This window comes from Nomascus leucogenys, chromosome 22a (genome assembly GCF_006542625.1).
Source record: "Nomascus leucogenys isolate Asia chromosome 22a, Asia_NLE_v1, whole genome shotgun sequence".
Lineage (NCBI taxonomy): Eukaryota > Metazoa > Chordata > Mammalia > Primates > Hylobatidae > Nomascus > Nomascus leucogenys.
Genome location: NC_044402.1, coordinates 2,217,789 through 2,230,851, shown reverse-complemented (window position 1 = coordinate 2,230,851; position 13,063 = coordinate 2,217,789). Strand labels below are relative to the sequence as shown.

The window sequence follows — 13,063 nt, the reverse complement described above, 5'->3', positions numbered from 1 at the left end:
ATTTTGTAAAAACAAACAAAAAACCCTCCAAAACAAAACCCATGCTATGCCAGCATCTGTCCCTTGCTGTCACACCTTTTCTGAGGATGGGAGGGTACGTGTGGCCCCACCCAAACTCCATACCTGTCTGTTGAAGAAAGGGACAAATTATGTTTGTGTGGCATCTTTTTCAAGTCTAGATGTGATGGAGCAGACCTTTGCCAGTTTGGAAAAACAAGTGACAGGTGATTTTGCACATATTAAAGAGGACGCAACTTCCCACTAAGCTTGTCAGCCAACATACGGTTTACAAATGGGCTTGCAGAGGGCCGCGAGGAGCCATAATTAGGCCCGACGTCGAGGTCTGACACTGTCCATGAGCTGGTCACTCTGGGTTTACTGTGGCCATCTGTGTGACACAGAACCAGGACAGCCAACAGCGAGGGATGAGAGTCCCTGCCAGGAGGTTTCACACCCTAGCTCCACCTCTGGGCTGAGCTTCTGCCCCCAGTCTGAAGGTGAGCACAGGTTTCCCGTGTCCATGACTTTAAACCACAGCAGAGACTAGGACCAGGGCTTCGTGAAGGCATCTCCTTGCTGCAACCCCTTGAGGCAGCACAGCAGACACCAACAGGGACGGGAAACAGGAGACATTCTCAGCTTGGGGAGTTTCTCAAAGGAAGTCAGCAGACAAGTAGCTGGCTGTGCTAATTACCTCCCACTGGAAACAGACAAGTATCTACGCCTACTACAGGGTGGTTCAAACTATAAATAACAGCTCAGCAGAGCAACCTAAAGTTAGGGGTTCATGCCAACCCCACACTTTATGTGGCTGCTGAGACACAGCCGTAAGGGATGAGTAGGGGCTTGTGGCTCACAAGGGCTGGTGACGCTCTTCTCTTTCGGAGTTCAGAACAAGCCCCAAGCTCCCCAGTGGGGGCAACAGGTGTGTTGCTGTCCCTCCTGGGGGCCAAGCAAAAGAAAATGAAGCAAACAAAGATGAGCACGAATCCACCACAATCCCGAAAAAGGGGCTCGAAACACAGGCCTGCTGGCCAGAGAGTAACAGTACTGTTTTCATGAAAGGAATGTTTCAATACATCAGGACAGGGATTCCTGATGCTGTGTTTCAGGGAAATGTGTCAACCCCAGTCATAAAGAAAGTCTTATTGCAAGGAAGCCCCAACACTTTTAATGCGTTGGTTGAGAAACAGACTGTCCACGAACAGCCTGCCCCCTGCTTGGCAGGGACGCCACCGTGGACTACACTGGAGGACGGAGCTGGAGGCCCAAGTCCATCACACAGCACCACTGTGAGGTCACGACCAAACCAACGATGGTGCACTCTGATCAGTGAGGACAGAGCGCTGTCTGGAGGGGCAGCCCCTCCACCTGGCTGGCTGCAGCCGAGTTGGGGTGAGGCATCCATGCCGGGCCTCAGTGTCCTCAGAGTAAATAAACCTGCAGTAGGAGAGGACACTCATGGGGTTTTTTTTTTTTTTTTTTTTTGAGATGAAGTTTCACTCTTGTTGCCCAGGCTGGAGTACAGTGGCACGATCTTGGCTCACTGCAACCTCCGCCTCCCAGGTTCAAGTGATACTCCTGCCTCAGCCTCCAGAGTAGCTGGGATTACAGGTGCATGCCACCACGCCCGGCTAATTTTTGTAGTTTTAGTAAAGACAGGGTTTCACCATGTTGGCCAGGCTGGTCTTGAACTCCTGACCTCAGGTGATCCACCTGCCTCGGCCTCCCAAAGTGCTGGGATTACAGGCGTGAGCCACCGCACCCGGCCCATGGATCAGAGTTTTAATTAATCATTTGTGTTTTGAAAAGCCACACAGTAGAGACCTCTAGTTCAGTAAAAATAACTTGTTTTCTTTTTAGGATTGTTACCACGGGGGAACACAGCTCTCCAAGCGCCTCACGGGGAGACTGAGCCTGGAGTCTGATGATGTGTGGGGCAGAGTCTCAGGAGCCTGCCCCACCCCCTGCCCCTCCACCGCAGGCCCCATTCCCTGCTCACAAACTCTCCCCCAGGAAGAGGGCCAGGACCACTCACCGGATTTGGATCTTCCATGAGCAGCATTTGCGGCAATACTGAGAGACTGGGGCTTTATGGGGTCCCCCAGGACAGGAAAGCTTCCGGCACTGGGAACCTGGATATAAGGCCCCACAGCAGCGACCCTGCCAGATGTGCTCAGGGGTGACTGTGGTGATGACGTGCCGTTCACACGGTTCAACTACAAATTGGGAAGAAATGAGAGTCAAGATTCTCCTAAATTAAAAGAAGTCCTAAGCCTAGTGCAAGAGACTGCCAGCTCGGACAGAAACCACTCACTCAGTGGTTTGTTTTTAGGAAGCCTGTCTGGAAAGATCAGCATCTAGAAGGGGAGACTGTGGAGAAGGAACTGTAGCTTCCTATGAGCAATTCTCTAACAACACCCACCCATCTGGAGCCGTACACATGAGGAGCTGATGTGAGGGCAGAGCAACTTCCCCGTGATCCACACGTAGCCTCCCTCTTAGGATACTCTTCCCCCCTTGAGTGGGCACAGAGACACTGGTCAAACCCTGGGCTCTGAGCCTGGCTTCAAACCCCCTCTGTGATTTACTCACTGCGCCGCTTTGGGCAGGTGACTCAGCTTCTGTGCTCACACCTGTCAAGTCGGGATAAGGGCTGTGGCCGGTACTGTCTAAGCCACGTGAGGCACAGTGAGCAGACCAGGCTCTCACTCCCAGCCATGAGCCCAGCTCCCTGAAGGCAGTGCTGCCTTTCTCAGCCAGGACACAGAGCCACAGACAGAGGACACTGCTCAGGAACAAAGGGGCCTGGAACAGGGATTCTAGAGAACTACTGACTCCTCAAGATCTCAATATAGGCTCTAAATAGAATCCATAACCCCTGTGATTGTGTGTAAGATTCTATATGCATGAGCACAGGTCACTTTGGGGTGAGGGGTCATGGCTTTCACAATTGCTCAAAGGTACCTAGGACCTTTGGGTGGAGATGCATCTCTGCAAAAATACTGACTTCTTCAAGGCGATCCCTTGAAGTGTAGGTGGAATGAATCTAGCTGTTTGTGATGGATAACTTTACACATCACCTTGGCTAGGTCACAGTAACTGGATATTTGACCAAACACCAGACTACATGTTGCTGAAAAGGTATTTTCTAGATGAGATTAACTTTTTTTTTTTTAAATTTCCGTAGGTTATTGGGAAACAGGTGGTGTTTGGTTACATGAGTAAGTTATTTAGTGGTGATTTGAGAGATTTGGTGCACCCAAGCAGTGTACACTGCACACAATTTGTAGTCTTTTATCCCTCACCCCCTTCCCACCCTTTCCCCGAGTCCCCAAAGTCCACTGTGTCATTCTTATGCCTTTGCATCCTCATAGCTTAGCTTCCACTTATGAGTGAGAACATACGATGTTTGGTTTTCCATTCCTGAGTTACTTCACTTAGAATAATAGTCTCCAATCTGGATGAGATTAACTTTTAAATTGGTAGATTTGAGTAAAGCAGATGACCCTCTAGAAGGTGGGTGAGCCCCATCCAATCAGTGGAATGCCCTAAGAGAAACAGAGGGATGCCCTGAGAAAGTGGGATCCTGCCTAGAGTCGGCCTTCAGACTCCAGCTGCACCATCTCCCCTGGACCTCCAGGCTGCCGGCCGGCCTCACAGATTTTGGACTTGCCAATGTCCACAATCACGTGAGCCAATTCCTTAAATCACACACACACACACACACACACACACACACACACACACACACAAGTCCACAATCACGTGAGCCAATTCCTTAAGATAAATCTCTCTACACACACACACACACACACACACACACACGCAAGTGTGCGCACGTACGTTACTGGTTCTCTTTCTCTGGGGAGCCCTGACTACTATGCCATTACTGAGGAGCATATGTAAGCACACAGAAAGTGCTTGCAGCCTCTCTCTCACATGGACTCTTTGTTGTTAATATTGAGAAAAAGGAAAACCAACATCTGAAATCATAAAGTTGTACAAATAAACTACTGATCTTTAAACTCATTGTGTTGTTTTTTTAAAAGAAGGGCAGATTTGTAAATGAGAGACTGTGACACCCACAGAACTGGAAGCTCCTTTCTTCGTCTACCACCCTCTACACCCACCCCCCCTAGGCGGTGGCCCTCAAGCCCATGCTGCCTCCTCAGAGCATCTTTCAGAGCAGCAGATGCTAACAAGAGGACACTCTTCTGTCACCAAACTATATGCAGAAGGGAGATGTGGGAATGGAGTCCTTGCTGGTGGGTCAGGAGTGGGTGCTCCACTCTCCTACCATGAGGGCAGAGTGTACTCAGCTCTGCATTCAGGCACTGCTACCCTAATCACTGAGTGCCGCAGGTGCGAGAAAAGTCAAGTGCTACATCCAGCCGAAGACACAGAGTGCAGGTGCCCCTCCTCCATGCAGGTGGGTCAGTGGTACACGTGCTCACCAATGCACTGTGAGTGGCAGCAAGACTCAGGACTCCCTGCCTGACTACAGAGGGTGGTAAAGGGGTTATAGGCTCTAGGACCAGGGAATAGCTTTCAGATGGTGCAACCAGAATGAGGTAACGACTTGGAAAGACACCCATGTTGCAGTTAAAAAAAAGACTAGGTGAGCAGTGAGGCTAGTGTAATTCCTGCAATCCCATTTTCAGTTAAAGTTCTGTACCTTTGTGTCTTTATTAGGGAAAAGACTGGAACCATTAGCAACTATCACCTCTAGAGAACAGGGTGGAAAGGACTTTCACATTTTCCCTTACATATTTCTGTACTTATCTTAAGAGATTTATCTTAAGGAATCGACTCATGTGATTGTGGACTCTGACAAGTCCAAAATCTTTGATACTGAATTTCAAAGGTTAATAAATCTCATTTTCTCAATGAGCATTTATTCAATGAGTATTTTATTGTATTATTTTTTCAATGAGTATTTATTCAATGAGTATTTTATTGTATTAATTTTTCAATGAGTATTTACTACCTTTGAAATTCAGTATCAAATAAGGATTTTTTAGAAGTATAACCCCTTATATAGCATTTTGGTCAAGAGTTTACAAAATCCTTCTACATGGCTTATTTATAAGAATCTTACAACAACTCACAGGGCAGGTAGGACAAATCACTTTACAGCAAGAACATGAGGCTACGCAAGTCAAGGAATTTGCTCAAAGTGGCACAGCTTAAAATGGCAGAGTGCGGACCGTGACAGATGCTGTGACTCCAAAGCCAACAGCATCCCCCAGTGAAGAGGAGACAGAAACACATGGGGAGGAAGGAAGGCCAGGACACTGAGAGCAAGGCTGCAGGCTGAGGATGGTTTTGCCTCCACACACCAGGAAATAAATGAGTCACTGGGAGAAGGAACTTTGTTCTGTCATCTTTGATGGTTTATGGCCTATTTATGTTTTATCAGCTATGGTGGATGGAGGAGCATACTGCTACTAACAGAAGATGAGCAATGCTTGGATAAACTATCTTTAGTAGTTTATCTCACAAAAACTTTTTCACATGCCTGAATTTTTTTCCCGTAGAGACGTTCACGCAGTTCACTGATTCGCTTGTCCATCATGGCCACCTCCATGTTGCGCTTATTTAAGAGTTCCTTCTGCTGCTGAAGTTTTGAATTTTGTTCCTGGTTAAGCTGGTTACGAATCTACAAACCACAAAATACAACTTTTATGATTTGTGTTAATTAGAAGTCAAATTCTCATTGCCAGGGAGATTAAAAAAGGAAAAGTAGCATTAAGTTCTGATGTATATTTACATGCATGCACTGCCACCTTGTGTGGAATATTTCACAGGTATAGCAGAGATGAAGCCAGGACAGCGTTCTTATGGAACAAAGAAAGAGCAAACATCTGTAACGCATCTTCTTCAAAGCACATGAAATGACTAATGCCAATGATGATGACAGGAGACTGAGTGCGGTGTTTGGGACTCTCAGAAACTAAAGGATGCTCTGCTCCACCCCATGGAGCTGCTTCAGGCCGGAGTCCACCGCATGATGCACCTTACTGTGGAGGCAGCAGGAAATTCAAAAAGAACCAAAAAGGATGGCCTGAGTCACCAAGTGAAGCACCTTTACGTCATTTTAGAGGCTTGCAACCAGCATTTTTAAGAAATGAACTAGGACAGAACAGAAAATATCAGAGTGTGCTTCGCATAGTAAGAGTTGTCTTAAACTTTTGGATGCCCACAGCACTAGTGCATACACACTTCCATGTGTATACTCAACAGGACGTAAAATGTACTTTTAAAAACTGGATTGCAGGCCGAGTGCGGTGGCTCACGCCTGTAATCCCAGAACTTTGGGAGGCCGAGGTGGGTGGATCACCTGAGGTCAGGAGTTCAAGACCAGCCTGGCCAACATGGTAAAACCCTGTCTCTACTAAAAATACAAAAATTAGCCGGGTGTGGTGGCATGCGCCTATAATCCCAGCTACTCGGGAGGCTGAGGCAGGAGAATTGCTTGAAACCAGGAGGCGGTGGTTGCAGTGAGCTGAGATTGCCCCACTGCACTCCAGCCTGGGCAACAGAGCCAGACTCTGTCTCAAAAAACAAACAAACAAACAAAAAACAACAATAAAAACCGGGTTGCAGGCTGGGCACGGGAGGCTCACGCCTGTAATCCCAATACTTTGGGAGGCCAAGGTAGGCAGATCACGAGGTCAGGAGTTCGGGAGCAGCCTGGCCAACATGGTGAAACTCTGTCTCTATAAAAAATACAAAAATTAGCCAGGCATGGTGGCGGGTGCCTGTAATCCCAGCTACTGGGGAGGCTGAGGCAGGAGAATCGCTTGAACCCGGGAGGCAGAGGTTGCAGTGAGCCGAGATCGTGCCACTGCACTCCAGCCTTGGACTCCGTCTCAAAAAAAAAAAAAAAAACAAAACAAAACAACAAAAAAAACCAAAAAAACTGGATTGCAGTCCAAAAAGTTGGAAATAAATGACATCCTTATATTACACTCATCACATTTCACCAAAAAATCCTTAAAACCCTGCACTTTTAACAATAGCTTAAAATGTAGAAGTCATGAAACCTTGTAATACTGTAGTACTTCTATGCATTTATGTTAAAGAACTTAACAGCAACCACAAGTGATTTTACTCTAGTTAAATACCCTCATTTCATAAAATGATATAATACTTTTTCTAGCAAGTGCTAATAAAGCAGGAAGACCTATTTCTGGCTTGAAAAATTGCCTGCTGAATGACAACTTCTGAGACATGAAAATCTTAAGGATTGTTAAGGACTGAATGTGTCCCCCAAAATCTCTATGTTGAAGCCCTAACCCCATTGTAATGGTGTCTGGAGGCAGGGTCTTTAGGAGGTAATTAGGTTTAGGCAAGGTCATGAGGGTGGGGCCCCCCACGATGAAGTTAACGGAGAGAGACTAAAACTCTCTCTCCACTATGTGGGGACAGAGAGAGAAGGCGGCTCTCTGCAAGCCAGGGAGTGAACACTCACTGGGAACTGAATTTGCTGGCACCTTGATCGTAGACTTCCAGCCTCCAGAACGGTGGGAAATAAATATCTATAGTTTAAGCCATCCGGCCTATGATATTTTGTTATAGCAGTCTGAGCTAAGACAAGGATTTAACAATAGGCACCTAGCTCATCAAAAGAGTTTACACAAAGGCCTTAAAATATCACCCTAAGTTTAATTCTTTACTGGATTATTACCTGCTAATTAAATTATTTTGTGCTGAAAACATCCTAAGTGAAAGAAGCCGGTCACAAAGGACCACATACAGGGTGTGTTTTGGTTAATATCCTTTAACCAAAATGCTGGGGACCCAGAGCATTTCAGATGTTGGATTCATTCAGATTTTTAAATATTTACGTTATATTTAACTGTTTAGCATCCTTCCTAATCTGGAAATCTGAAATCCAAAATCCAAAATGCTCCAATGAGCATGTATTTCCTTTGCATGCCACGTTGGAGCTCAGAAAGTTTCAGATTTGAAGCATTTTAGATTATTGGATTAAGGATGCTCAACCTGTACTGCATGATTCCATTCATATGAAACGTCCAGAATAGGCAAATCTACAGAGACAGGAAGTAGATTTGTGGCTGCCAGGCTCTGGAGAGTATGGAGGTTGTGGGGTGATGGCTAAGAGGTGCAGGCCTTTTTTTGGGTGATAAAAATGTTCTAAAATTAACTGTGGTGGTGGATGTAACTGACAAGTCGGTGAAGGTACTGAAGCCACCGAACTGTATCCTTGAAATGGATAAATGGATGAATTGTATGCTGTGTGAATTATATCCCCCTTTTTGTTTTTTGAGACAGTCTCACTCTGTCGCCCAGGCTGGAGTGCAGTGGCGCAATCTCGGCTCACTGCAGCCTCTGCCTCCTGGGTTCAAGCGATTCTTCTGCCTCAGCCTCCCGAGTGGCTGGGACTACAGGCACGCACCACCACGCCCAGCTAATTTTTGTATTTTCAGTAGAGACGGGGTTTCACCATATTGGCCAGGCTGGTCACAAACTCCTGACCTTGTGATCTGCCCGCCTTGGCTTCCCAAAGTGCTGGTATTACAGGCGTGAGCTACTGCACCCGGCCTATTCCAAGTCATTTTAAAAATTATTTTGTACTGAATATATTTTGTGCCTACTATTAAATTAGAATCTACTAATTTGTTTCCACTTCCTAAGGTTTCCAACCCATGCTAACGAAAGATAGAAAGATGAGAATGTTTTAATACAACCATTGCCAGACCCAGGAGTTACCTGTAGTTCTTGGTACAGTCGTTTTAACTCCACCGCTGCTGGTCCTGTCAATTTGCCATTGTAAGACTGGAACCCATTCAGTTTTCCTTTCTTTAAATCTTCCAATTGCTGACTAAGCTGATCAACCCTTAAAATTGCAGTCTGTACTTCCTGTTTCTTTTCCTGGAACATGGCACTGAACCTTTCTATTTCAGCAGCTATAATTGCCCACACAAGAAAAGAATAAAACATTTAGTTGATCCTTTTTTTTTTTTCATTTCTATACATTGAACTTAATTCTCGTATCATCTAGTGCCAGACCTTGGAGAAAGCTGTGATATGCAGAATCCACAACACATTTCAAAAAGCCTTTGGGACACATGTATCTGATTACTCATAAAGCAAACAATTATATTTGCATTAATTCCTGACATTCTTTAGGGTAAGCAGTCCATAAGCTAGTTTGTTCAAGTGACTTAGAAATCTCTGAGACCAAAGGTTTTGTGAAGGCAGGGCCATCCAAGCCTCTCTCATGCATCACTGTGACTTAAAGTAGGCACAGACTGAACCAATGAATAAAATAAGAGTTCATACAGAAAAAAAGTGAGCATCAGCGTAACTTATCTTAATGCATGGATACCAGTTAAGTTATTCAAGAAAAACAGACCCCCTGAATGAGTAAGTCTTGGAGCACCCCACCCTAATCCAAAGGGCCGCTGGTACCAATGTAACAACAGGATCTTTCTACTGCGTCTGAGGCCGCAAGAGATCTTTTTATTTTTTTTGAGACAGGGTCTCACTGTCATTCAGGCTGGGGAGCACTGGCCGGATCATGGCTTACTGCAACCCTGACCTCCCAGGCTCAGGCAATCCTCCCACCTCAGCCTCTCAAGTAGCTGGGACTACACAATTTTAAGATCACTTAACCTAACCCACCCATCCTTTTAGATGCAAATAACAGAGCAAAACTTTAGCACACTTGCTATTTAGTCCTGTGAATTTGTGACTGAATTGTCAGGCAGTTAGACTATGTTTCACTGGATCTGGGCCTGGTGAGAGTGGTGTGGAGGGGGTGTTGCAGGCACATACACAGATTGCCGTTCATGATTTTGCTGTAGTCGACTTGTCCTCTCATGGCACGAATTTTCTTCAGCTTGTTCTCCTGGGCTTCAACTCGTTCTTTCAATTTCTGAAGCTTTTCATTTTCAGAAATAGACTGCTGCTGACGGCGTTCCTGTTGCTTTAGAAAATGTAAACGTTGTTCCTAACAAAAGAAAGAAAAATGTAGCTTTGAAAATTGAAGGCCGGGCGCCGTGGCTCACACCTGTAATCCCAGCATTTTGAGAAGCTGAGGTAGGTGGATCACCTGAGGTCAAGAGTTCGAGACCAGTCTGGCCAACATGGTGAAACCGTCTCTACTAAAAATACAAAAAGTAACTGGGCATGGTGGCGCGCGCCTGTAGTCTCAGCTACTTGGGAGGCTGAGGCAGAAGAATCGCTTGAAACTGGAAGATGGAGGTTGCAGTGAGCTGAGATCGTGCCACTGCACTCCAGCATGGGTGCCAGAGTGAGACTCAGTCTCAAAAAAAAAAAAAGAAAATTGAAACTTACGATTACTTTTATATATTCAAAAATGTAAGAGTATTCTACAGTATCACTCATCTTAAAGAATACTAAAACACTAGAGGAATCTTCTATCAGACCATACAAAACTGCAATTATTGGGCATACCTAAGTATGAAATAGTAAGAGCTGGGGGATTTTTAAGAGAGAGGGTTTCCTTTTTCTTTTCTTTTGAGACGGAGTCTCGCTCTGTTGCCCAGGCTGGAGTGCAATGGCATGATCTTGGCTCACTGCAAGCTCTGCCTCCCGGGTTCACACCATTCTCCTGACTCAGCCTACCAAGTAGCTGGGACTACAGGCACCCACCACCACGCCTGGCTAATTTTTTTGTATTTTTTTTAGTAGAGACGGGGTTTCACCGTGTTAGCCAGGATGGTCTCGATCTCCTGACCTCGTGATCCACCTGCTTCGGCCTCCCAAAGTGCTGGGATTACAGGCATGAGCCACCGCGCCCGGCGAGAGAGGGTTTTCTTATGCACACTCATCTACACCAGTTAATATAAGCGCTTCTGCAGAAAACCTTCCAGCAGGAGAACATGCACTAACACAGTCTCCTCTTCACTCTATCACATCTGTGATGTCCCAGTGAGCCTTACTTTCCTGGTGCAAGTAATACATTTCCTGCTGCTACAAAGTGGCTTTCAAGAATCTAATTCATTTCCTAAAGGAAATGAACACTGACCAGCAGAGAATTTTACACTGAAAAGAGATAAGGTGATCAGTAAGGAGATAAATCTTCAATTTGTTATGCTACTGAACAATCAAGGAAGTGTCTGCTTTCTTCAGGATTATTTTCTTCAATAATGAAACATTTTGGAGTCAAACAATACCAGAACAATCTAAAAATAACAATATATGCAATATTCTTCAATAGGGTTTTCCTATTAATGTGAAAACATACCTTAAAGATAAGAGTCAACATTAAGTATTCATGATCCCATATGTATGCATAAAATATACCTACATAGGGAGCGGTTTAAGGTGTGATTATGAAGGCGCTACATACTACACTCTAAGGTAAAACAATATGTGCTTAAATATTTAAGATGTAGCATTAACTTGTGATTTACATTACTGAAAATATCTACAACTATTTTGAACAGCAATACTCTTGGATCAATATTTGGAAAAAAAAGCAGAATTAGAAAATTTTTACAATAACATAATACTATGTATATTTTATCTCAGAAATCTTATTAATGGGATAAAGTATTTTCCAATTGAACTTAACTTTTAATCATTTTCTCATAAATCCAATAAACATTGAGAAAACTTTTTAAAACAAGTCCAACCCAAATTATTATTTACATAAAAGTGGATAGTACAATGAAGTATACAGTCATTCAATAAATTTTAAAAAATCAGATTGGACATTTTAGTCATAAAGAAAATCTCTCGACGGAAGAAAGCAATAAGAACCTAGTTGTTAATGTTTAAACGTTATCTTTAAAGCAGTTTGGAATTTTTCTTTTTTTTTTTTTTTTTTCATTTTGAGACAGAGTCTCGCTCTGTCGCCCAGGCTGCAGTGCAATGGCGCGATCTCAGCTCACTGCAACCTCCACCGCCCGGCTTCAATCGATTCTCCTGCTCAGCCTGAGTTGCTGGGATTACAGGCGTTGGCCACCACATCTGGCTAATTTTTGTATTTTTAGTAGAGACAGGGTTTCGCCATGTTGGCCAGGCTGGTCTCGAACTCCTGACCTCAGATGATCCAACTGCCTCGGCCTCCCAAAGTGCTGGGATTACAGGTGTGAGCGACCACGCCCGGCCAGTTGTGGAATATTTTAAGATCATTTACAACATGAATCATTTCCAGCAGGCATGTGTGACAGATCTGATGTTTCAGTTAAGTATGACTAAAACATTACTTAGAAAGATTCGAGTTTCAGTAACCAGCGTAGAACTCAGTATAGATAATAAGCGTTATCTATGCCCTGCACTGTAATAAACAAGTCCAGCCTAGAGCAGCACATTGGGAAGCCCCGTTAACCACCTGTCATTGTCTTGCTGGCCCTGATCAGTGTTTTCATCACGGATTGCTGCCTTCTTCTTGAACATTAATACCAATGACATAGCCAAGAACATACCCAGAGGCAAAAGGAGATACCAAAAGCACCCTTTCTTCTGATTTTTTTTTTTTTTGAGATGGAGTCTTGCTCTGTCGCCGAGGCTGGAGTGCAGTGGCACAATCTCGGCTCACTGCAAGCTCCGCCTCCCAGGTTCACACCATTCGCCCGCCTCAGCCTCCCGAGTAGCTGGGACTACAGGCACATGCCACCACGCCTGGCTAATTTTGTTTTATATTTTTAGTAGAGATGGAGTTTCACCATGTTAGCCAGGATGGTCTTGATCTCCTGACCTTGTGAGCCGCCCACCTTGGCCTCCCAAAGTGCTGGGATTACAGGAGTGAGCCACCGCACCCAGCCTTCTTTCTTAACACAGGGTCTCACTTACTCTGTCACCCAGGCTGGAGTGCAGTGGCATGATCTTGGCTCACTGCAACCAACTCCTGGGCTCAAGTGATCCTCCTGCCTTAACCTCCCACATAGCTGGGACCACAGCCACATGCCACCATGCCTGGCTAGTTTTTTTTATTTTTTGTAGAGGCAGGGTCTCACTATGTTTCCCAGGCTGGTCCTGAACTCCTGGGCTCAAGCAATCCTCCTGCCTTGGCCTCCCAGAGTGCTGGGATTACAGGCAGGAGCCACTGTGCCTGGCCCCT

At 45.1% G+C, this 13,063-nt stretch overlaps 1 protein-coding gene across 2 annotated transcripts in view; it reads right to left on the bottom strand.

The window, feature by feature from the left end:
- Positions 1–13,063, bottom strand: part of PPP1R13B (protein phosphatase 1 regulatory subunit 13B) — a 123,164-nt gene that overhangs the window by 9,454 nt on the left and 100,647 nt on the right. For both annotated transcript variants that reach the window (XM_030803748.1, XM_030803749.1), the window contains exons 6-9: positions 9,808–9,982; positions 8,740–8,936; positions 5,522–5,662; positions 2,039–2,219 (exon numbers count right to left, since the gene is read on the bottom strand). In XM_030803748.1, coding sequence (XP_030659608.1) covers positions 2,039–2,219; positions 5,522–5,662; positions 8,740–8,936; positions 9,808–9,982 — 694 coding nt within the window. The remainder of the gene's footprint in view (positions 1–2,038; positions 2,220–5,521; positions 5,663–8,739; positions 8,937–9,807; positions 9,983–13,063) is intronic.